Genomic DNA, 26700 nt, shown 5'->3' with positions numbered 1-26700 from the left:
GAAAGAATGTCCCAAATGGCATTCAGCTGGGTCATCTACCACCACAGCTGGTTCACATAGCAAGTTTTGTTGATGAGGCTTTGTTAGAAGCAAAGGTACTATGTCAATTGATTCATAATACTTGCATCCTTTCTTAGAACCTGCAGCCTCTCTTGGAGCTTGCTGGCCGTTTAACAGACTTTCTGGAGCCAGAGTAAGGAGAAAAGATATAGAAGGGGGAGATTTGATATATGTAGAAAAATGCAGAAACAATTTAAACTCTTTGTAAGTTGTGTTTAGCTTTCAAAACATTAGAATAATGAAGAAATGTATTTGTGAAGGAAAAATTCTTCCATGTGTCCCATATGCATAGTTTCTCCTGGGGAACTATTTACCCGAACAACAACAACAAAATATATATGGATTTTTTAAAAAGAAAGTAATAAATTTGCTTTTTGATATTTCTTTTCTGTGTGAAAATAATTCTAACCTCAAGAGTTTTGGTAGGTTCTAGAGTAGGCTTAGAGAATTTAATCTTCTAATTTAAACACAGTTCTAGCGTTAATAATCAGAAACAAGAACTGCCATCTCTTTAGTATCAATTTCAATAACAACCTTACTTATGTCTAATACCAAATAACCATCTCAATTTGAAAAAGTGTGTGTTGTGGCACAAGGCACAATTATCATTTAAAAAAATGCTTTTTTCAAAGATTTTATCTCAATTTTTTGTGTTTGAAAATTTTGAAACATACTGAAAAGTTGAAAGAATGAAATGAACACCCTCTAGCCCCCACTTAGATTCCACAATGTTAACGTTATGTCACACAGGCTTTCTCTCTCTATGTGCACTATTTTTCCCTTCTTGAACGATTTGAAAGTGAATTGCAGACATGGTGACATTTTACCCATCAGTACTTCAGCAGACTCTCCTAAAAATAATGACATTTTCCAAATAACCACAACACTGTTATAATACCCAATAAAACTAACATTAATTTCCTAATAGAATATAAATTACTCCACATTAAAATGTCCTTATTTTTTTAAAGTCAGGTTCCAATCAGTTTAAAACATAGCATTTAATCTAAAGTGATCTCTACCATTTTTTCTCTCCCTGTGATATTGATTTTTTTTTTTTTGAGTTCAGGCCAGTTTTTTTGTGGAACGTATCACATTCTGGAACTAGTAATAGTTTTGATATGCCTTTGATAATTTAGAATCACCAAAGAAGCAGCCTAGTGTATTAGTAAAGAGATAGTTGCCAAAGTGGTGAACGCTTTCATAATATAGAAACCCCAGGAGATTTAGATAAGAAAGAATAAATTTGGCAGGAAGCATAATAGTATTTTTGGACCACAACGTTTCCAAGTTTTCTGGTTTTTAAATATTCTAAAATCAAAAGAAAGAGAACTAATTTCTTTAACAGGTCATCATTCCTCAGTGGATATGTTTAGCAAATGGCTGAGAATGCCAATTTGCAGCCTGCAAGAGAAATTGTGATTAAAGAAAACAATTGCATGGGTAGTAGTGTGGATGCAGCTCTATGGGGACAGGGAACTTCACATTCATTTATGAGTTTTAGAAAAAACATGAGAATTCAGAAATGAGAAAAATCATCGTATTTTAATGGTTTATTTCATCTCTTCTAAACTCATGTTCAAATATGAAAATATATATGTAATTATATGTGTGTGTATGTGTGTGTGGGTGCATATTGCATATCCAACAAATTTAGATCTGAGCAACCATAAAGCTGGCATTACTGTTACACCAATGAAACATCTCTTTTATATCAGATATTTTATATTGAAGCGAAAGGATGGTTTGTAAATAATATTGACAATATTCAAATAATATTTTTAATTCTCTTTTTTCATAAGTCCAAAGACTTATTAAGCACTTAACAATGTATCAAACAATATACTCAGGCCATGGAGGCAAAGATATACTCTCCTTGAGGGATCATAGTGTAGTGGGAGGAGACAGAACTGTCAAAAGTTAGAGCTGTGTGAGACCTGGTACGATGAAGAGACATTCAAGGTGCTATGTGCTTGACCCACAGCATCTATTCAATAAATATTTGTTGACTAAATGGGTGAATGAAAGAATTATACAGTAGGAATCATATAGTAGAACATTTGGGGGAACAGAACATTGTAAGAAGAAAGTGGAATTTAAGCTGTGTCTTGAAGTAGGTACAGGAGTTTTCCAAATGGACAAGGATGTTTGGATATACGTGGTGGATTTTACAATCATAGAAGCAGGAGTATGGAGACTATACATAGTTCAGTATTGCCCAGTCTCAGGGTTCACATAGCAGGGTGGTGGTGGGGGGTATGGAGTCACAATACAGAAAATCAAGGCATTTAATGCCTTTCTAGAGGTTTCTAACTATTCTGGAAATGATTGAGAGCCACTGAATGATACTGAATAGAGCAGGGGTCCTCAGCCTCCGGGCTGTGGACCACTGCAGGTCTATGGTCTGTTAGGAACCAGGACACACAGCAGGAAGTGAGTGGCGGGTAAGCTAGTGAAGAAGCTTCATCTGTATTTTCAGCTGCTCCCCAGCTGAGGCATCGCTGCCTCAGCTCCACCTCAGATCATCAGGCATTAGATTCTCATAGGAGCATCTGTTTCTGGTGCCAAAAAGGTTGGGGGCTGCTGGACTAGAGGATCGACATACTTGGATTTTTTTTTTTAATTTGGAAAACCTCTCTGGTTGTGGTGTGGAGAATGAGTTGAAAGAGAGAAGTCAGACTGGTTAAAAGGCTCTTATAATCAGAGAAGAGACAGTGAATAAATCAGTGTCGGGAGGATTGGAGATGGGGATAGATTCAAGAATGATTTGGCCTGGTAGCCAGTTGTTACTCTAGCTACTCAGTAGAACTCTGCAGATGTATTTAGAAACCGAGAATTTTGATGAATTTTTCTAAGAGTCAGAAGCAAAAATCTCTCGTTATTTCAGATATTAGTTATTATCCAGTTTCAGTTGACTTCTATAAGCAAAGAGATCACATTACTATTTTTACTTTTTTTCTATTCCCAATTATTTTTTTACAGCTTTAAAAATTGAGATATAATTCATATGCCCTATGATTCATCTATTAAAAGTATACAATTCTATGGTTTTTCTAGTATAATCACAGGGTTGTTTAACTATTACCACAATCAATTTTAGATTATTATTATTTTTTTTGTTTCAAAAAGAAACCTTGTACAACTTAGCTGTTGCTCCCCATTTACTCCTTTTCCCAATCCCTGGAAACCACGAATCTACTTTCTGTCTCTATGGATTTGCCTATCCTGGACATTTCATATAAATGAAGCTAACAATATGTTGTCTTTTGCGACTGGCTACTACCTTCACGTTTGCTCATGATTAGAGCCAGGGAATTGGGAGTGGACTGAGAAATGGAGAAATCCTTTGAGATTCTTTCCCCTCTGAAGACTGTGGAGTTCCAAGAGAAGGTACAGTTGCTTAGAGCTGTGTAAGAGGTCAGAGATAAACACTTTTCAGTAATGATGCTACTTGTAAATTATCATTAAATATGTATTAATTCATTAAACACTTGTTAGCTGCTGTATGTACATTAGCTCACTTATTCCTTATGATACATGCATAAGGTAGATATTTAACTTTTTGCAGGTGAGGAAATGAAGGATTAGGCAAGTGACTCATTTCATATTCCACTTTGTATGAGCTCAAAAGCCATGTTTTTGACTACTGGGAGAGAGTACAAAGCATCCTATTTCTTTCCCCCCCAGGTATTTTTCCCATTTCTCTTTTATATACCACTTTTCATAATCTTCATATTTTCCTCAACTTGGAATGCCTTACCTATCCTTTGGCTACTGATCTCACTGTTTAAAGAATTAAGAAAACTCATGAAAATATATTTTTCTTCTTGGTTGGACATATTGCTCGTAGGACCAAGAATATTCTTGTTTCCCCATCCTGTAGATGGGTTTGGGGGTCAACTTTGTCGTGAAAGGGAGTTGGGATGATTCCCATTTAATTGCTCAGCCAAATGGGTGAGACTCACTATTTGAAAAGTATAGGCATCTATCTAATTATGATGATTATAGAAATCATGTTTTATTCATTATTTCTTCTCATTGTTGTACAAGAAACAGGATAATCTGACTTAATGTTAAACCAGCTGTAGTTTATTGAGTTTGGATATAGGCTGTGCCGAAGAGCTGTCCACAGGGGGCCAATTGTGCACAATCTGTGGGTTCTACATTCTAGCAAACTTCCTTAGATAGGCAGTGAAGTGGCTCTAAGAAATAGACTGTTTTCCTTGTTGCCTACTTCCCAGAAACCCTCATAAACCTTTCTCCCTTCTGTTGTCTGGATAATCCTTGAGATGATAGTATAGCAAAGTATAGTTTTAGGGAAGTAAGATACCTTTTTCTTTCCTGATTTTAAATTTAATAAGCACTTATAAAAATTACTAATCTTTTCAAGTATCTGAAAGGAAGAAAGTATTGCCAAATACCTAAAAATGTAAGAATTTACTTGAAAGTGGCAGTAATAATTCCCTAGTTGAAGATGATTCGATGAAACCCACAGTGTAGGAAGGCTTTACCAAGAAAAATGAAATGTGGGTCTAGAAGGGACCTTGGGAAGTCTTTTCAATCATCCACTACTTTGGACATGTCAGTGTCCAACGCACCCACGTACCCATGACTTTCTGTTCACTTTATGAAGAGATCTTTATAAATGGATACTCCATCACTCCCAACATTATTCTGTACTGGTTTAATCTGTGGACATTTTGTGTATTCTTCCATGGATGTTGGAAATTGACCATAGTTAGGGAAGATACAGTCTATGAGATCAGATGTTATAGAAGGACAAAGAAGTTGTATCAGGTATCTCTCTCATATGAACAAAAACAACTATAGCAAAAGCCACTGACAGTTATTCAACACTCATATGTCCGAGGTAAAATAAGTCCTATTATACTCTCATTTCACAAATGAAGAAGTTATAGCTTAGAGAGTTTAAGTGACTTGGCCAAGATCAAACCACCACTGAATGGCAGAGCTGAGTGTCTAATTTAGGTATATTTGACTACATGTGTGCATCCATTCCTAACATGGCTATGCAACATAATTATAAGATGACATTTTGCAGAACCATGACTCGTTCTTTGCCCACATAACCAGGAAAAACAGTAGTTCAAGCATAGAATGTTATAAATAAAGTAATTTGGATTTACTTGCCTAGATGATAATGTCACCCAGTAAGGTTGTTGGATTCACTGAATTATGGAACTGGTCAGATTTTCTGTGCTTATTCATAAGTGTGCTCTAATAGCTACTATAAAAGACTCATAAAACCAGAGGGTAGAGATGAATACAAAAAATTGTTAGCATTAAGGAAGAACCAAGACATAAAAATAACTAGAAAGTGACAGTATTGTACCTTTGTAAATTTTCATTCAATCACTCAAAATATATTTATCGAGTGCCAACATTCTTCTAGATGTAGCTATGTAGCTCCTCATCTTAATAGACAAATGAGTGCATCCATATGTTTGAGTGCATCCATATGTATGTGCAATATATTAGGTGGTCATAAATTCTATGGAAAAATAAAGCTGGATAAGTGGAGAGTAGTTCATTATTAGTGTGATTGGAGAAGATTTTGCTGATAAAGCGACATTTGAATGGATCCCTGAAGGAAGAGAGCAAGCCGGTCATATGGCTGTTAGGGGCATAAGTGCCAGGTAGTGGGAACAGTAAGAGCAAAATCTCTAAAAGGGAAATTTGCATATGAGGAATAGCAAAGAGACCAGAATGAATGAAGAGGAGAGATAAACCTTTTTTTTTTTTTAAATACCTCTAATATTTTTTTCTTATTCAAGTGCATCATCTTGTACCTCTCATAGAATGTTAAATAATAGTGGTAATCTAGGAACTCTTGCCTTATTTCTGACTGTAGTGGAAATGTTTCTAGCTTTTCCCCATTAAGCATGATCCTGGATTTTGGATAGATAGATAGATAGATAGACAAACAGACAGACAGATACATAGATAGAAAGGGAAACCTAATACCTGTGTGTTTAAGAGGTCTATTGCTACATAAGAAGCCACACCAAAATTTAGTGACTTAAAACAATAATCATTATCTCATGTTTCTGTGGGTTGATAGGCTTGGCTGGGCAGTTTTTCTATTTTACAATATACCAACTTGGGCTGCCATTGTCTGGAGGAATGATTAGGTTGGAGCTTCCAAGATGGCTTGCTCATTCGTGTGGTAGTCGGTGCTGACTCGTTTGGGAGCTCAGCAGGGTCAGTTGACCAGAGTGCCTTAGTTCTTCTTGTTTTGGTTTTTCCATAAGGCTTGGGCTTCACAGCATTGACAGCTGGGTTCTAAGGGGAAGGAATTCCTGGGCCCCGATGTCCCACAATTTCTTTATTCTCTTGGTCAAGATGGTCACAGGACCAGTCCAGATTCAAAGTTTGGGGAACGCCACTTTTTGATGGAGGAGTGACATATTTATAGAGGGAAGGGTGAAATTTGTAATGGTCATCTTAGGGAATAATCAATTCCCTATTTTATTATTTAAATCAAGTTGTAATGATTAATTATTGCTTTTTCAACCTTGATGATGATTATACTATTTTTCTCCTTAGATCTATTAATAAGATGAATTTTATTAATAGATTTTCTAATATTGAACAATCCTTAAATATTTAATGAACCTCCCTTGCACGTGGCTTCATTCTTAATGAGGTCGTTAGCTTCTATGATCTGAATCAGGTCTATGGAGGCGTCTAACACCTTTGGATTATTTTCTTTTCTGTACTCTTATATATACGTGAGGTATAGATCTTTTCTTTTCCAGGTGTGTCCCTCACTTTCAAAAACTATATTTTTCTTGGAAGTTTTTGCGACCTGTCACCATTGGGCTCTGTCTCCTCAGCTTCTTTCTATTTCCTTCCTTTGTTTCTTCTGTGAATTCTGTTATTTTTGACATTCTTTTCAAAATATTTTGGAGTCTCTGTCCTGGTTTTATTGAAAATATAGTTTATATTTTTGTTTTCCATTTTTTCTTTTGGATGATTTTCAGGAAGAGGAGAAAACTGGATTTATGCAATTATGGTTGTATCAGAATTCCCAGTGAAATATTTTTACACAAATAAACATAAAAATATTAAATTGCTGTTTGCAAACTCTCAGTAGACATTTTAGAGTTAAAATTGCTTGAGAAGTGAAAGATTTCAATATTTATGGGACTAGGGATGAGATTATCACAAGTTAATTATTTAGCTTCTTTTTTGGGGGTAGGAAATAACTCTCTCTTGGAAAGCTAAAGGCAATTTATATTGCACCAAGGGAAGTTTTTTCTCCATCAGCTTCAGACTATAGCTTAAAAATGTATAAATGGTAGTTGTATAAGTGATAAGAGTTGTTTAAGTGATAATTGGAAGCAGTTGGGGAAAATGCTTTACACTGAAAATTGACCTCAATCACATCCAAAATTTTGATGTAATTGGGTGGAGGAGAATCAAGGCTGGGAATTAGTAAGAAGCCCCCAGGGTGGGGGTGGGAGATAAGGGTAATCATTAACTTCAGAAGTCAGAGAATGCTAGGGAAATCAGGAAATAAACAGACAATATCTTTCAAACAACCAACTTCTGAATCTATCCTAGTAGGGACTAATTGCACTTATTAACTACTCTGAATTTGGTATAAAATAGTCCTGGATTTTTCATTAGGCAATAAATTGTTTAAGGTATATTACCAACAGTAAACAGTAAAATTACAATTATGTCTTTAGAATAGAGTGTTTTAATCTCTAAATGTTCTTATTTTGAGTCTTTTTAAGGTCATAAAAATAGATTTACATGCTTGATTAGAAACGATTCCTGTGGTACTACAGCTGGATGATCTGGGCTGTGGAGAACCACCCCCCTGTCCCCTTCCCACATCTGCTGCTGAGATAATGCCAACAGTTCTGAGGCATTTCCACCCATAAAAGGAACAAGCAGGCTATGTGCACGAGTTACAGTACACGAAGCAAAGACCTCTGGTTCTGAGCCCTATTTCTGGCACTCACGCATCCCTATTGCTTATGCATGTGTGAAGGAACAAATAAGGATTAACTGCAGTCTTAGAGATGCAGTTCTGGGGAAAGAGGATATGTTTGGTTTTATGCCTTTGCTGTACCTTGTATCTAATTACATTTTATGCCATTCCACACTAGTAGTGCATTTAATAAATAAAGTGATTTATTGCTAGTAGGTAACAGTAACATTTGAAAGTGTTTTCCAGCACATAAAATGCTTTTATGTACATTATATAATTTGTAATTTCTTAAGGATGTTTGGGTAATACAGATAAGTTGCCTGGGGAAACCTACAACATTGTGTTATCAAGAAGACAGGTCACTTCCTAGACACCTGGTTTTAATGCAGAATTACATGTTAGAGTTACAGTGGTAATAAATCTGCTCAACGAGATATTTTCAGAGGCTCTCAGGATAGAGTAATATTGGACTATAAAATAATACTATGGAAACTTTTAAAGACCATTTATGTATAATACTATCTTTTCTTAAAAATAAAACACATTGAAGTCATCTTGTAGGGATGCGACTGAACCCTAATCTGGAAAAGCAGTGTTGTGTAAGCACAATACCTCAAGAATATATTAATATACATCCTTCTTTTTCCTACTAAGAGATTTGGGGTATCTCTCTCTGTCTCTGTCTCTCCCTTAGCACGCATGCACGCATGCACGCACATGCACGGCTCTTTTCTAAGAGTATCCAGATTAGCTCTCTCACATTAGGTACTTGCATTGGTTTACTAGAACGGGACTCCAGGCAGATCCTGCTTTCAAACAGCGCCTTTTTGGGGAATGAGTTGGAGTCACCTAGTCAGGGATTCCAGGGACGAGGTATTTCTTCTTCTAGTCTTCACCCCTAGACTATAAGAATCTTCTTGTTTCTTAGATGATGTTAAAATGAGAAAAAAGCAGAGATTTAGAGAGTGACAGAGGGGAATCACTGACTGTGCCTAAGAAAGGATCCTAATGGCTTCTAGTGGAAAAAATACCAAAGGTTTGGGACCGAAAGAACATTGTCCTTGAAGAGGCACAAAGAAAAATTTTACTTAATTTTCTCTTTCCATAGATTTGATAGACATTGCTCAGGGGTAGACTTGCATTATTCCTTCTGAATCACTGATTAATTCACCAAAGAAGATATATTCAGTCTTTCCTCATTCCTTTTGCATCACAGTGTAATTTCCATAAGTGAATTTCTATGAATCTCACATATACCATTTAAATATTTCTTAAGTATTTTATTCCTTAATAAAGAATAACATTTAAATAGTATTAACATGAAATTTGGCTAATCAGAAGCTGCTTGTCAAGTTAATATACCACTGCCTTTCTTTTGGAAGATGTGCCTCTCTTTCACCAGATAAAGGTACTTGAGAAGGGGAGGAAAACTCTTCACATACCAAAGAAAGTTTAGAGTACTTTAAAAAAAAGTAGGAGAACACGAAAAGACTAAGAACAAAAACAATTTTTTTCTGAGGCTCTTTCTTGAGTATTTCATATATCTTTCAATAGCAGATTATTTTAAGAATCATGAAAAGAAAAAATGTGCATTAAATCCTCTGAAGTCACTATTTTCAGTCACTTGTTTAAAGGTTGTTGGTGCCCATTTACAAATAAATAGGAAAAATGTTGATAATTTTTAATGGACTTAATGTATCATTCTGTGGGCTGAGTTTTCTCACCCTCAAAATGCTTTATGGCATTCTTTTCCTCTGGGCTTTGAGTTAATTGCAAGATTTGTGGGAGTAACCAGATATTGGCTGTAAAAGTGGAACTAAGTGTCTCTGTCAGTGGAGTGGAAATTCTCTTCTTCATTTCACAGGGAACCGGCTTTTAAACTGTTCATGACATGGCGAAAGATAGGAAAGCTGAAGCAGTGATGATATCAGATAGGAAAAAGTATAATAGATTTAACTCTTTGTTACCTCGAAAGCAAATAAAGTATGTTTTTTCTCTAAATATTGTGTGGATCTTTGAAAGCTCTACATCTATTAATCTCTATTACCAACTCCTTTTATTTCTTCCCCACCCCCAGTGACCTCTAACACTTGGCCATTAGTTGAAATTTTGGACAGCACATTTAAATAGGACCATACATTTAAATAGACACGATGTGAAGTGATTTACTGCGTAAATTATTATACTTAAGGTTAGTTGATAATGTAGTAGGGTCTAAAAGCGCTTATGATTTCTTATAGGTACTTCAAGGTTTGTTTATAGCCTGGTGCCTAAGATTTCTTCCCGCGTCTAGAAAAATCCACTGAGTTCTAGATTAGCCTGGAACAGAATGTCTTTTTGAAACTGGAATTCAGTCTGTAGTAATTAGTGAGTTTGTAAATGGAATGTTTGGCTGATGTGTACTACTCTTAAAAAGCTTTTAACATGTTAACTGGTAGGAGGTGAATGAAGCATAAGCGTCACCTAGGGTAATTTGTAATCTACTACATACCAAATCCTAGTAAGACTAGCATATCCGTTACAGTGACAGTATTCAGTACTGTAAAACACAGTGATCTGTGATAACCACAGGGACCAAAGTGTTTCCTATAATACTAAAACATGTGTTAACCTAAGGACATATTATTTCCCTAATTACAGGGGGAGAAACACATAAGACAGAGGTGATCTAAAAGATTATTTGGTCTAGACTTCCACATCCTGTTAGAACTGCACCTAAACATGTTGACAAGACACCCATTCCTACCAAAAAAGTTACAAAAGGCACTGTGTGCTGGCTATGGCTTTGAAATACAAATTGTTCATGATTGACTTGAAGTGAATTCTTGAGAAGCTGCCCATTAAAAATGGGGAAAGAATAGGTCAAATATTTAAAGGAGGTGGGAAAAATCTGGGTGTGTTATCTGAAGATGACAAGGGTGAAAATTTCCTTCATCTTCAAATACATTAAGACCCATTCTTCTGAGGATGATAATGAGAATTTCTCTATCTTTGCTGAACTTGAGTGAGAGGAAGTGGCTTTGATTTGTAGCCTGAGATTTAGTTTGTCTAAAAGGGCGAGTTATTAGGAGGGTAAATGAATGAAATGATTAGGGTAAAACCTCTACAGCAAAGTTTGTGCCTAATATTGACAAGATTTAACATTCATTCTCTGTCTTTTTTGAAAAGTTTGGTTAAAAACCTATTTATTATTGAAAATTCTTAAGGCTTTTACCATCTTGAACTATTGCAGGTGTCAGTGCCATATGGAATTCATTTTAGTTGAGGAAAGAAACATTTAGGGCACATAGTGCAAGCTTATCCAATATGAGCAGAGGGAAGTCTTAAGGGGAGAGAGCATAGCTTTTTTTCTCCTAACAACTCTTTGACAAGTATAAAGTGCCCCATTATTAATATATATCAACATGTTCATTGAATTTTCAGCATACCAGCTGAAAATTAGTATACTTTCTAGCAAATGAATGGTTGCATTTCATAAATATCATTCATGATTCTTTTATTTTTTTTATTTTTTGTTGTTTATTATTATTTATTCCTACAGCACCTGGTCTTCCTAGGTGGTCTCCCATCCAAGTACTAACTGGCCTGACCCTGCTTAGCTTCCGAGATCAAACATCAGGCTTGTTCAGGATGGCATGGCTGTAGAACTCATTCATGATTCTTAAGAGGTTTACATTTGAATACACTAAGGAGATTACTGACTTATTGTTTTTTCTTCTAATTAATCTCATTTGAAAAAAATTTACACAGTACCTACTTTAAGAAATTTAATTTTTCTTTTTGCCTCTAGTATATGGCATCTGAAAAACAGATTTAAAACAGAAATCTTTAATATAATTGGAAAAACAAATTTTTGTGTAGTTAAGTCACTCATAACTCACAAGTTTGAAATTTGACTGAAAGCAAAACCTTTTGGAATTTTTTTGTCCTAGGAAAATAAAATGGTTTTATAAGTTTTAAACAAAGCCAATACAATATTTGTGAGTGTGTATGTTCATGATGCTTAGGATATGTCCTTGTAGGATGTGGAAGGGTCAAACCTCAGCGAAGAAAATTACCCTGACTCTTCATACATACAGAATGTTAACTTCCGTGTAGTGTAGTGGTTACGACTGTGAGATGCTTGGATGTCATGTATTTATTCATTTATTCAGTCATTTATTTAGTAGACATTTCTGGGTGTCTCTTGTGTTGCAGGCTCACTCCCAGGTGTTAGGGACATAAAGGTAAATGAGACAGGAAGAACCTTGCCTTCATGAAATGTATATTCTAGGGGAAGATAAGCAATGGGCAAATAAGATAATAACTATAGAGGAAATAAGTAGATTTGAAAGAGAGTCCAATTTAATCAGGGCGGCGTTGCCTAACTAAGGAGGTAACATTTGAGCCAGACAGAATTGAATATCAATTCTGACACTTCTTAGCCACATGATTATGATACTGGACAAGTTACTTTTCTGAGTCTCACTTTTCTTGTCTGTGAAATAATGATACTTATTACTTGTAGATGATGTGAAGCTAAAGGAAGATAGCAAAGGTAACACTGGACTTGACACATATTAAATACTTAGCTAATTACTATTTTTATTAATAAACTAAATACCACTGCAAAAGCATCAGGAAGCAGTTTTATTTATTATTGTGCATTCTGTGTAGGCCACACAGAACATTGTTTCTCTCTTGTTGGCAAGTAGAATCACATTCTCAGTCCTGATTTACAAGGTGGAGCTGGAGAAGCTCCAAAGGAAGGCTTGGTCCTCACTAGCAAGAGTGCTTGTCAATTGGTCCAGATAAGGGTGCCTGAGTCTCAGTTACAAAATTTCTGCCTCTGCCAGAATTTACATGCCGTCTCTTTCAGGAACCAGATTCTAGCCCAAGTAGAAACTTTTTGGACTCTGAAAAATTGAATTTTAGGCAACTTTCCATTTTCTTTCTCCTTTTCTCCAAACGTTAGGTCAAAATTTGAAGAAGAACAGAAAGATTTGCAGAAGGGAAACAGATGTTTATGTTCATTTCATAATCGGAGGGCTGGATGGATATGGAAGAATAATAATAGCGTCCAAGACACACCAAAACCACCCCAAGGATTCCAGGCTCTTTCCTGTTTTTTAAGACTCCTTTGCTTCTTCCCATGAGAGTAGGTGTTCCCTAATTTTCCTCATTAACCCCTCTGAAGGTCTTACAGCCATGCTGATTATTGTATACAGACAGCAGGCTCAGCCAACAGCAATTCATACTTATGAAGCTTTACCAGTCACATCTGAGTCTTTTCTCCCAGCAGCTGGTACTTGGTGTACCCACGATTGCCTAGTCAGCCTCCTTTCTGCTATGTTTTACTGTTCCCACTTACCTCTGTTTTGAGTTTTCGAGGCTTCTCTTCCCACCTCACACCAGCCTTCTCCTAACACTTTCTGATGCTCAGCCTTGTGTATTCTCTTTCTTCCAGGATCTCTCTATGTCCCAGCTATGGGTACAGATCCTCATTTTCCTAAATGCTGGTTCCTCATTTAGGGATTTGCTAGCGGTTTTTGAGCAGCTCTGAAGGCCTCTTCTGGTTTTACATAGTTTCTCCTGTTAGAAACTTCCAAGTCAAGAAATTAAATATGTGTATCTATTTTAAAATTGCTTTTTACTGATTGATGGTTGATTATAGAATTGTTCCTCTTAACCTGATTTTCAGCACCTTTATAGCATAAGAAAGTATTTTCTGAACTTGCCAGATTACAAAAAGTTGTATATGAACTTTTGATATCCAAATGGTTTTGAACTACAAAATGGAAGTTTCATAGGTTCCATTAAAATGAAACGCCTAGCATGCTTGTTGAAATGTATATTTACAGCTCTTCCTCTTAGCGGTTCTGGTATAGCAGCCTTGGCACAGACCATTTTTAACAAGCAGGTTTTTCTGATGACCAGGCAAACTTAAGAAATACAGGTATGTCATTTATAGTTGAATAAACACCTAACTAAATATGGTGCTTACGGCAGTTTATATTGTTTATGTGGGTCTGTTGTGTTTAATGTAGGAAATTTCAATTTAGTAATTGTGGTAAAGATTACTATTAAAATCCACTAAAATCTGTTCGCTCTTTTTTTTGGGGGGGCATATAGCTAAGCTCTCTTATGATCATATGTGGCTGAGAGCCTAACTTCTGTGTAGAGAAATGTAAACAAGTGACGTGTGCACTTACAGACTTGGCTTGCGCCACCACTCTTTGCCTTTACTTCTCCATATTCTTTCATCTTTCACTGTCTAGATACAGAGCACTACAAAGCCCTAGGCAATAGCAAGGAAACAAGATGGAAAAAAATAGATCCTTGAGTGACCACATGGAACAGACCCATGTTACCAACATGAATACTTGTTCAGGTCTGTTACAGGAGCAAGAAATAGAATTCTAATAGTTTAAATCATTTTATATTCGAACCTGTTTGTTACAGCATCCTGTCCTATCTCATGTGCTGCCATTACAAAAACATAAAAAAGTGTTGGTTTGGCTGTTAAGTGGTAGGTGGTAAAAAAACAGAACAGACTGGAAAGATGAAGATCTATGTCATACTATGGAAAAATATTTGCAAAACTATTGTCTGTGAAACCTGGAAGGTAAACCTAGTTCCTACAGAGTCTATAGTACTCAGAAGATTGGGAAATGGCATAATGTTGATATATGTTAATTGTTAATGTGTTTAGCAAGATGTTACAAGAAAGAAAAGAGATGAATTGGTTGTTTTTTAAGCAGAGATTGATAGAACGCAGATATTAATAACCTTATAGAGTTGGCAATTGATTATTTTGTATTCCAAAAATAGGAGATACAATTAAAAAAAATTTGAGCAACAAACGTTCATTTCTTTGTTTAAACAGTAGAATCAGCTCTGTTCAAAGATAAGATTCAGCATATTGCCCTCCCATCTAAGCCTACTGCTTCATGTGGCCTCCAGGTAGCTATTGTTAATCTGAGAGCAAAAAGCATTGGCTAGAGGAAGCAGAAAAAGCATGTTTAAGAAATATGTCTGGGAAACACATACTTCAGTCTTGGATGTGGTTGCTGACACATGGAACTTAGCAGATGCCTGTTAAGTTTTGGAGAGTTGTTATTTCCAATGAAATTCCAAGCTTGGACTAATATGTTTATGACTGTAAAAACACTTGAGCTCCCCTAAATTGCACAGGCAAGTAGCAGACCCTGAAAATTGTATAGCCCCCAAGAAAGGTATACTCTCAGCCCAATTCACATGTGTATTCTGGAGGATAATGGATGAGAAACAAAAACCTGCCGGAGAGTCTAGCCAAGGAAAGTCAAGAATAGTGGATAGATGAATCCCTTCTAGAGAACAGTGTAAAGATCAATTCAAGAAACTTCCCCCACTGCCAGGGCAGGGCGTCTTCCCAGTGTTTGCCATCAGGAGTCTGTTATTGCTGTGTGTCTCCCATTCTTCCCATTTCTGAAGGGAGGTTTGAATATTTTGGTTATCCTATCCCTATTCTACCATTGTCTAAGGGGTACTTGTATATGTAGGGCAGATAATATAATTAATCTTCTATTGGACCATAAGAAGCCACATCTCCATGAAATGGAAAGGACCGTGCATCACTTGCAGATGCTCAACTTTGACCTGGTTCAGTGACAGAATGGGACTCTGGATGGTCCCTTTAAGGAAAAGGGTGAATTTGTTTTATATGTGGGAAAAATAATGCAGGGATATTTGATGGCTGGAGAGACTGATGCAGGCAGGGGTGGCTAGTTTCCATTAAAATCCATTCTTCTCATGTAAGTGGGCTTTATTTCCCAGCCTCTCTTTGGGTGAGATGTGGCATTGTGACTAAGTTATCTCCTGTGGAATGTGACTGGAAATGATGTGACACTTCTAATCCTGGCCCATAAAACTTTCTATTCAGGTTTCTCCGTGATCTTTCTCATTAGGCAGGTAGGATGCAAATAACTGTGAGATCCTAGGGGTAGCAGGGTCACAAGATGGACAGAGCCCAGGTCCCCTAAATTACCACGTAGAGGAAAGCAGCCGCACTGACTTGAATACCTGCTCAGGACCATAATATTAGCAAGGAACACCTGCCATGGTGTTAATTATATACACATTTGGGTCTCTTTGTTATAGCAGGTTAGTGTACCCTAACATTGGCTTTTTGATTAAAGTTGTTGGCGAAAAACCTATATGCTGCTTATATTGTTTGTTTACTGTTTCATGACCTCTACTTACTCCATTACAGGGTATTTAACCTTGGGCAAATTGGTTAATACCTTTGTGCTTTGATTTCTTCATTAGTAAAATTGGAAAAATAATAGCACCTCGTAGGATCACTGTCAGGTGGCAATGAATTGATGTATGAAAATTCTTCATATATGCTTGAAGGACTATGGAAGTATATAGCTATTGTTAATTTTTGTTAATACATGTTCTTGTGGCATTCGAGTTTCATAATTGATACTGCCACATACTGAGATTGGAAATGAAGAACACCATGAGTAAAAGCTGTGTTGTGAACCAAGACAAAATGCTGAGTGAAAACACATGAATCAGCTCTTTTTGTTTTGTGAAAATTGGACACATTTAAAATGTTGGTGGCCTTCAGAGTATTCAGGAATGATGCCAGGCCACCCTGTGACTCACAGTCAGTCCCTGTTACATTCATGATGGGATTTATCATGACTGTTATACCCAGAAGAATCAACTGTTTGGATTCTGCTAACTAACCAAAGGGGCAGTGTAGATTTTTGTTTGTGGAAATGTAAATTTTCAGCCTTTTTAGAACCTGAATCCTTAACATAGATCCTTGCGATCTTGTACTCAGGACTGATGAAGGAGATAGTTTTGTTGAGTTTTTTGCCCTGTTCTTTCCTGAGAGGCCTTGTTGCCCATCTTTATGCTGCTTTTTTAGAATAGGCCAACTATATCCAAAAACATAGACATCCAATGTACTGAGTCATCTTGGAGCCATATTTGCTATTTGCTCCATAAGAAGAAGATTTCAAAAAAGCGACCCCAGAAATAAAATACTATCTACTTGAAGCCCACCCTCAGTGGGCAGTTAAATAGTAAAATTTATGAAGCATTTCCTATCCTGGACAGTGAAAGGAGACAGGCCATGTGGAACTAAAAGTCTTGGTCACTGGGAGCCTGTCCACCGAAGCCTGAATCAGTTACAGTTTGGTTTGTTGCCTGCTCAAGCTGAGATTTAGGATGATTATGTACTGCAGGTACAGTGTCTACACCTGGGAGCATGGCTCTTCTTGGGTCACTCTGGTCACAGATACTTAATTTTCTTTTTTCCTCTTTTATTCTTTTTTCTTACTCCTAAGAGAAGCAGCTCCCAGTTTACCATTTCTGCAAATGCTTTTGCTTTCAGAGTGAATTTCTACCCCTGGAACCTCCGAATGTGCTTGTTCTCATAAGCATCACAGTGTAGACTGTAGAAGGAACTATCTATATAATTCCTGTTGCTGCACCTTCGGCGTCACCTCCGAGAGTCCAGAAAATGCATCAGACACATGTCACACTGCCTCAAAAAGAGATATTGGGGATTGTATAACTATGAGACTTTGGGGTTTTGAGTATTGTTGCATTTAGAGGGAATAGAATGAATGATTCCACTCACCCATTCTTGTCTCCTCTTTCACTGACTTCTTTAATATTTTTGTCTAAAATTAAAAACCTGGTGATTTATTTCATAGTCCCACAACAGTTTTTTTAGGTTTCCTTTTGGCTTATAAAAAGTGAATCTCATCCATTCTTCAGAGATTCACAGATGTCTTCAGAAAGAACAAAGAAGAAACTACGAGTAGATATTCTCAAATGGGCAGAACTGTGTCACAACACATTATAGGGCGGGATGTTTGTTTTTATTCACTCTTTATTCCTTTATGTCATTTTTTTCTCCCTGTGGCTTAGACTTAGTTTCCCCCTCTACTCTGGCCATTGAGGTTATGGTTTGAGTCTACCTTGGATGATCACCATTTAATTAGGTAGAAAAGTTAGAATTGACTTTCAGCTCTCTGTGAAAACAACTTCCTTTTACATATCACTCACTTGATAGAGCAACTAGATTCTTCCTGCTGCCCACTTTTCAATGAATTGTGTTAATTTCCTCCATAGGCAGCCTGGGTTTGCAAATAGTGGCTTAAAATGAGTTTGCAAACACAGGTGGTTTTCGACAAACTATAGGAGGGATGAGTGCCAGAAGAAAGCTGCAGACAAAATCAATTTTATTCAATGGAAAGATATTCTGTGTTCATGGATTAGAAGAATCAATATAGTTAAAATAGCTATATTACCCAAAGTAGTATATAGATTTAATATAATCCCCATCAAAATCACAATGGAATTTTTAAAAGAAATAGAACAAAAACCATTTGTTCTATTTGTATGATTTGTATGGAACCACAAAAGACCCCAAAGATTTGTATGGAACCACAAAAGACCCCAAATAGCCAGAGGAATCTCAAGAAAAAAGAACAAAGCTAGAGGTATCACACTCTCTGACTTCAAATTATACTACAAAGTGACAATAATCAAAACAGCATGGTATTGGCAGAAAAACAGACCAGTGGAACAGAATTGAGAGTCCAGCAGTAAACCCATGTTTATACAGGCAAATAATTTTTGACAAAAAGGCCAAAAAAAAAAAATACAGTGGAGAAAGGAAAGCCTCTTCAATGAATGATGTAGGGAAAATTGGAAAGCCACATGCAAAAGAATGAAACTAGACTGCTATTTGTTACAATACACAAAAATTAACTCAAAGTGAATCAAATAACTAAATATAAGATATGAAACAGTAAAACACCTAAAAGAAAACATAGGTATTAAACTTACGGGCCTTGGTCTTAGAGGGATTTTATAAATTTGACCTCAGAAGCAAGGGAAGTAAAAGTAAAAATAAATGAATGAGACTACATCAAACTAAAAAGCTTCTGCACAGCAAAAGAAACCACAACAAAATAAAAGGCAACCGACTGAATGGGAGAAGATATTTACAAACAACACCTTCGCTAAGGGGTTAAGATCCAAAATATATAAAGTCACAACTCAACAACAACAACAAAAAACAAACAGTTCAATTAAAAAATGGGCAGAGGACCTGAACACTTCTCTCAAGAAGACATACAAATGGCCAATAGGTATGTGAAAAGATGCTTAACTTCATTAGCTATTAGGGAAATGCAAATCAAAACTATAATGAGATACCATCTCAAATCTGTTAGAATGGCTTGCATCAACAGGACAAGTAATAAGTGTTGGAGAAGATGTGGAGAAAAAGGAACCCTCATACACTGCTGGTAGGAATGTAAATTGGTATAGCCAGTATGGAAAACAGTATGGAGGTTCTTCGAAAAATTAAGAATAGATTTACCATATGACCCAGAAATCTTTCTTCTCAGTATCTACACCAAAAATGTGAAAACATTTATTCAAAAAGATATATATACCTTTATGTTCATTGCAGCATTATTCATAGTGGCCAAAACTTGGAAACAACCAAAGTGTCCTTCAATAGATGTTTAGATAAAGAAGGTGTGGTACATATATATGATAGAATGCTACTCAGACATAAGAAAAGACAAAATAATACTGTTTGCAACAATGTGGATAGATCTTGAGAACATCATGCTAAGTGAAATAAGATGGAAAAAGTCAAGAGCCATGTGATTATTCATGGGAGAAGTAAAACTGAAAGCAACAAATGAACAGATAATACAAACAAAAATCCGAAACTTAGATAGAAACAACAATATGGTGGTTACCAGAGGGAAAGTGGGTGTGGGGGGAAGTGGAAAAGGATAAAAACGGGGTCAAAAATATGGCGATGGAAGATTTAACTTTGGGTAGTGAACACAATGCAGTTAACAGATAGTTTATTATAGAATTTTACGCTTGAAATCTAAGTAATTGTCCAATGTCACCCCAATGAATTTAATAAAATTAAAAAAAATCAATTTTAATTCTGAGGATGATGGAAATGGTGAATGAGGTACGTCACACATAGGTTTCACTTTGAATGGGCTTATTTTATACACAAATGCATATAAACATACAAACCACTGACATAATCTGACAACATACAATCTGACTAAACTCTGGAAGTGTTATCCTTATGTCATATGTCATGCGAAACATTAATTAATAATAATTTATCAATGAGGGGTCTGCTATACAACTCCAAGCAAAAGATAGGATAAAGATAGGATGGGAGAAGAGATATGGTTGTTCCATGGTAAGCTGCGAAGGCTCCAAAGGTTATTAGGACACCTTCAGTCATCCTAGAAGGCAGTAGGAAGAAAGGCCCAGAGATATTTCTTAGGCACACTTGTAAAAAACATAAGTGACACTTTTTACCTTCATCCTATTGCCCTCACTTTTTAGTCTTAGCCCTTAGTTGAACTTGGGGATACTCTGGAACATACTCTTTATAAAAGAACTTAAGTGTTTGAGTGTGCCACCTAAAATTTAGGCAGGCTTTTGGATATAATACAAACGGGGGTGTTTGAGTACTTCCCATTTGTTTAAAAATGAAGTTTATACATTTAGTTGAACTTGGGGATACTCTGGAACATACTCTTTATATAAGAACTTAAGTGTTTGAGTGTGCCACCTAAAATTTAGGCAGGCTTTTGGATATAATACAAATAGGAGTGTTTGAGTACTTCCCATTTGTTTAAAAATGAAATTTATACATTTAGAGTTACAGTATTTGATAGATGTGATACTGGTCAAGAAAATTCAATGATGTATTACAATTCCAGTAGAGATAAAATAAGATGTGAACAAAATGGTTCAAAAACATAATAAATTTATTAAATATACTTATATGTTCACTCCTAATGAGATACCTGCTGGACCAGCAATTTGTTCATTGATTCATCAAAGTTTTAATGGATCAGGAATTATCTCAGCACTGGAGGGACTAAGATAATTAAAATATACTAATTCATTTATTCAATGACTGTCGAGAGTTTATTGTCTGTTCGGCTCTGTTTTAGAAGCTGGGGGTAGAACAGTGAACTAGATAAAGTCCTTGCCCTCATGGAATTTACATTCCAGTGTGGGATAAAAATGGTAAGCAAATAAATGTGAGTACAATGCCAGTAGTGTTAAATGTTATAAAGAAGGATATAGCAGGATAAAACATAAAGATATAAAAATTAAAGAGTGACTCTGCGTTTGTGTGTTTGTGTGTGCGAACGTGTTAAATAACATGGTCAATGGAAGCTGAGAAGGATCTGGAGAAATAGTGTCAGTCTGGAAGAAAAGCAAGTATAAAGTCTTCAAGGGAGGAAGGAGCTGGGTGTGTTTGATAATGTCAGGATGGGTGGTGTGGCTAGAGCAGAAATACTGAAGAGAATTAGGAGAGGAGGTTGGAGAGGTAACGGGGACCAAGTCATAGAGTGCCTTGTAGATCATGATACATGATGGGATCTCAGTATGAAGGGATTGGAGTATTTGTGGCTGTGGATATTGTTCTTGCCAGCTGTGTAGAGAACTGACTCTAGGGAGCAAGATTAGAAGCAGGGAATCTGGAGGTGATTACAGTAGTTTGGATGAGAAATGATGGTGGCTTGGACTAATGAAGGCAGTGGAGGTGGGGAGAGATGATCAGGTTTGAGATGTGTTTTAAAGGTTGAGCTGATTGGTAGTAGGAAAGGATAATTTTTTAGATGGAGAGAGAGTGGGATATTGTTAAAGGAAGAAAGAAGTTAAGGAGAATAGCAAAGTTTTTATTCTGAGCAACTGGATAGAAGATAGTGGTCATGTACTTCTACAGGAAAGACTAGGGGACGAGTAGATTGAGGGAATTAAAAAGTTCTATCTTGGACAAGTTAAATTTCAGATGCCTATTAGATATCCAAATGGACAGTTGGGTCTCAGGAGGTTATTGGGGGTAAAGATATAAATTTGGGAGTCATCAGTATATAAATAATACTTTAAGTCATGAGACGAGATACAGCCACCTAGGGCATGAGTGTAGAGAAGAGAGCTAAGGGACTGAGCCCTGAGGTATGCCAACATTTAGTGGTTGGGAAGGGATGGAAAAAGCAGAGGAGATGGAGAGAGATTTGCCAGTGAGGGGAATAAAAACCAAGAGAATGTGATGTTCCCAAAACCAAGAAATAAACCACAAGAAAAGCCACCAAGAGACCAAGTAAGATGAGGACTGAGAATCAAACACTGGATTGGGCAAGATACAACCCTTTCCCTCAGGAGCTCACTGCACAGTGAGAGTTTATAAATTATAAGTACACATGGTAACTATAAGGACAGTACATACACTCTCTCACACCCTACTCCATTTGGAGGATACTCTTAGAATTATATTTTTTCTTGTCAGAGTCTTTATCTTTTAATTACATTTTAACTCCCTTTCATAGCTGTGTATAAGTGTAGAGACCCTCTTCTTAATAGCTACTCTGTACCTAATACTTATCATGTGTAAGGCACTGTTCTAAGAACTACATGTATTAATTTTGTTCTCACAAGTGATCCTAATAACTCTGTTTTCCTTTTTTCCCATTTGTGATAATTGAGGCAGAGAGTCATTAAATAACTTGCTCAAGGCCACACGGTAATGGTAGAGACAATATTAGAACTGGGCTTTCTGGCTTCAGAGCTCGTACTCTTGAGTGGTGTGCTATTCTTCCACTCCTACTGATATATCTCTACCTTCCTGGGGTCGGCAGCTTATTAGGAAACTTCTTCAAGAGATAGGCTCCCTTTGACTTGAACCACAATTTCCTAAAGACTCAGTAAACTGGTTGTAGGTTGTCATTTCAGAATGGGCTGGTAGGACCCACGGATTGGATACAGGATACTTTGCCACATGGAGAAGAGAACATTCATGGTTTTTTTTTTCCTTGTTATTTTTTTTATAATTGGTTGTAGATTCTCATGTGACCGTGTAAGGATTTATGTTCACTTAGCTCATTTATGGGGAAGATGGTGGTAAAAAGGAGCTAAAGTCTTTGTGATGGAGGAGATTTCTCTACTAATGGAAATGTCCACTTCGTTACTGTCCTAGATGTATGTGGCTCATGTCTTCATTTCCTTAAAAACCTGATTGAAAGCACATGAAAAGATTGCATACTTACAAAGGTACAAAGTATAAATCAAAGCAATAATGTTTGGGAATGCTTCCTATGTGCCAAGTATTGCTTTGGGTATAATGGCTGTGATTTCTGAGAGCTAAAATTATAGAGTAGCCAAAATCTTTAAGATGATTTGATGCTCAAATAATATGTACACAATTGAAATATAAAATAATTTGATGCTTGTGGAATCTAGTGGTGGTTCAGCCTTTGATCTTTTAATAGGCCGACTTTATCTCTAAAGATGGTTTTATTCTCTTTCTTCCTGATACTACACTCTAATTGCTTCACCCACAGATGGGAATGAGATACATAATTTTCAAAAGCATTTGAAACCTCTACTAGTAGATTTTGGGTTCCATCTTTGATCTAAAAGTTTTTGAAAACAGATATTAGTAGATTTTGGGTTCCACCTTTGATCTAAAAGTTTTTGAAAATAGATACCATCCAGTTTCCCTTTCCTGGCAGAAAGAGGGTATAGAATAAAAAAACCTTCGCTAAGACGTTTACAGGTCAAATACCCTAGTAACTTTCTTAAGTCACAGACCACCTAGTTTTATAATTAGTTTTTTCTTTTTTTTTTCTGAAGGTGAAAATCTACTTGTTCTCTTTATTCTGTTCTCATAAAAATTTTCTTCTCCGGGCATAGTCATTATATTTTCAGAAAAGCTTAAGGGAGCCTGCATTTAAATTTGCTCTTAATTTCTACAAATAGAAAAAGCTGCTGGGAAATGGATACGGTGGTTCTCTCTCTGCCGGCTGTGTAATATTGTCATAAATCATGTGACTGTAGGCGGAGGGGACTTAGGTGATTGTTTAGCTCTGGAAAAGAAGCTACTTCCTGCAGAAAGAGGATTTCAAATGGCCACATAACAAAGCCAACACTCACACAGGTTTCCTGTGGGCCATTTCCCCTTTGCTGAATCTGACCCAAAGCCAAGATAAAGGAAGAGAAATTTTCCTCTTATAAAAATCTCAAATCTCAGATAACTTATCAAGCTGATCACTGTTCAAAAGTTATAAAATATAGGCTATTGTGAATTTCTGAAGAATTACATGAACTTTTAAGAAATTTAATAATATTTGGAAATGAAGAGAAAAAGTTAAGAGTCATAGTGGAAGAATTTAGATAAGCTATCACGCTGATGAGCTATCATACCACAAACTTTAGAATATTCAAAAAGATATAAACTTGAAAGAATTAAGTTGTGACTACAGTATCTTGATTGTCATACTTTAAAACATTTAATCCCCAATTTTGTCCTTTTGGTACATACTTTAAAATGTTTCAGTAGTACTTTTACCTTTATTTTTACTTTTAAAAACTATCAATTAAAACGTTTCTTTTCTTTCAATGTCTTATGGATATTTAAAACCTTTTAATACTCCCCCCACCCTGCTCACAACCCCAGGAAAATGAAATATAGTAGTACAGCACCCATTGTTATAGAAAAATGAAGGTTCTAATATTTATTCATCTTAGCATTTTCATTTATGAATGGTGTGAGATGAATATAGCCAAAGTGGCAGGAACCCTTTCACCATTCTGTGGTTAGTGACTTTTTTTTTTGGTAAAAAAGAACTGTGATACAATTACTCTACATTTTAAAATGTTCACAATAAAAAGTTGATGAATCTCAGGCAAATGTTCAGTAAAATCTCTGCCCTCAAAGCCTACCGGGATATTTCAGGGTATCTCCCAGCGTTATTCATTTGATTTAAGGGAGAAAAAAAAGTGTAACAATACAAATTGATGTACAAATTGTTCTCCTAATAATTCCAGCGAAGTCCTTGGTTGTAAGTTATGCTAAGCTACCTAACTACGTCCAGGCCTGCACCCACTACTGACATTAGACATAAGCCAGGCCCCTGTGAAGTAGGGGTGTCACCTCCCGCATCATTCACCCTATATGCAGCAACAAGTTTTCCACATTTTCTTACCTGCATAATGGTCAAACACAGTGGGCACATATTCCTCTGGGAAGGCATCATTGGCGTAGCTCATCAGCAGGCAGGTTTTCCCCACAGCACCGTCCCCCACCACCACACACTTCAACATCTTCTTCTCCTTGCTGTCACCGCAGCTGCAGCTGCTGTCATTTCCCTCCTTGCAGTTCATTCTTGCGGCTCCAGCTGCTGTGACTGTGCTGATGCTGTTGCTTCTCCTGCTTCTCCCAAAGCCCATGAAGCGGTGGGAAGCCAGTGGCAGGCTTGAGATCACTTTGCCTTACTTTGGGTACCTGGGATCATACTGACTTGTCCGAGGCAGCTGGCGTACACCCTCTTGCTTACCATACTGGTAAAGAAAGGTAACACACACTTGGGAGGATTATTAAAAGGGTCGGTCCCTCTTCCCTATCAGTTTGAGTTAAGAAACCCTCATTTTCACCGAATTCTAGGGGCTTCCTGGCAGTCTGGAAACTTCAGCAGCCTGAGGGTTTCACTCCGCTCTCCCCCTCTCCAGCCTGGCTGAAGACACGATGGAATTTTGCTGAATCTTCCCCATTTTCCACTTCACATCTAACATGGAGGAAAGCTGGGCTTTTTAATGGAGTTTTCCCCTTGCTTCCTCCAGCTTGCGAGTGTCAGGAAATCATGGGTTTCCTGCTGCATTCCATATTAGGATCAGTGGGCTGGGGAAGGCTGCAACAATGGGAGCTCTGTGTGTGTGTGTTTGTACTTCTGGGGAACGCTGCCAGGACATGGAGTGGGAAAACACTAGGGGTCCCACTGCAGACTCAAGCTGTCAGACTTCCTGTTTCATCCACTGCTGGGGAGGCTATTTGCCTGTGGCTGGCTGGGAAGGGGCTGACGAAAGGATGGAAACTGGGGAGTACTGTCTGCCACAGAAACGGGAACGGTTTAAGTGAGCAGAGAGAACCACACCAGCCGTTGTAGGATAACATATGACATCATCCCTCACTGAGTCACCAGTTAAAAGCTCTGCAAATTAAAAATGGACAGTTCTTCACGTACTTAAATGAGAAACCTTAAGCAATCGTCTCTATGATGAAGAAAACCTTCCGGAGTTATATTGTTTCAAAGGGGAACATTCCTGTAGATTGTAGGTGTAAAATGTGTGATCAGGTTTATGAATTGCCACAGTTGAGCACAACACTCAAACATGTATTCCTGGCACAAACATTTTTATGGTTGTAGCACATAAGAAATCAATCAGATGTGGGCTATTTGCATCTTCTTATTAGTGAGTAAACACACATGTGCTTGGCTCACCCTCACTCTTGGAAATGAGTGTGTGGGACGGCTTTATTGGTTTGTTTTAGGTCCCCAAATGCTGCTTTTACTTGGACGGTTCCCTTTTTGATTTAGTCCTATCCCCTTGGGTCAGCCTAGCCCTCTTCAATTACAAAGGAGCCATTGGCAGCTAATTTATTTGTCCGTTGGGTCACTCAAAATGAAGTCCCTTTGAAGCTCTGTGTTTGATTAATGTACTTGGTCTTAGAAAAGAAGTGGAACTCTGAAAATGATTTTGATAATGGGTCAAGTCCTTTTTTGATGGGGGAACACTCTGTTTCTTTGAGATTTTTTAGTACTGATTTTTTTTTTTTTTTTTAGGCG

At 36.9% G+C, this 26700-nt stretch overlaps 1 protein-coding gene, 1 long non-coding RNA gene and 1 pseudogene across 2 annotated transcripts in view; all 3 read right to left on the bottom strand.

The window, feature by feature from the left end:
• Positions 1–25978, bottom strand: part of RHOJ (ras homolog family member J) — a 77029-nt gene extending 51051 nt beyond the window's left edge. Inside the window, exon 1 of the mRNA XM_039864523.1 lies at positions 25063–25978. Coding sequence (XP_039720457.1) covers positions 25063–25306 — 244 coding nt within the window. The 5' untranslated portion in view covers positions 25307–25978. The remainder of the gene's footprint in view (positions 1–25062) is intronic.
• LOC120603775 (uncharacterized) lies at positions 1109–18496 on the bottom strand. Its single transcript, XR_005653117.1, has 2 exons — positions 13374–18496; positions 1109–3466 (listed from the first exon to the last, which is right to left on the bottom strand). It is a non-coding gene; the product is annotated as an uncharacterized LOC120603775 (long non-coding RNA).
• LOC120604216 (uncharacterized) lies at positions 11556–11670 on the bottom strand (annotated as a pseudogene).
• Positions 25979–26700: the final 722 nt, after the last annotated feature.

This window comes from Pteropus medius, unplaced genomic scaffold (genome assembly GCF_902729225.1).
Source record: "Pteropus medius unplaced genomic scaffold, Ma_sr-lr_union100, whole genome shotgun sequence".
Lineage (NCBI taxonomy): Eukaryota > Metazoa > Chordata > Mammalia > Chiroptera > Pteropodidae > Pteropus > Pteropus medius.
The sequence above is the reverse complement of the archived record's forward strand: the minus strand, read 5'-3'. Positions and strand labels throughout refer to the sequence as shown.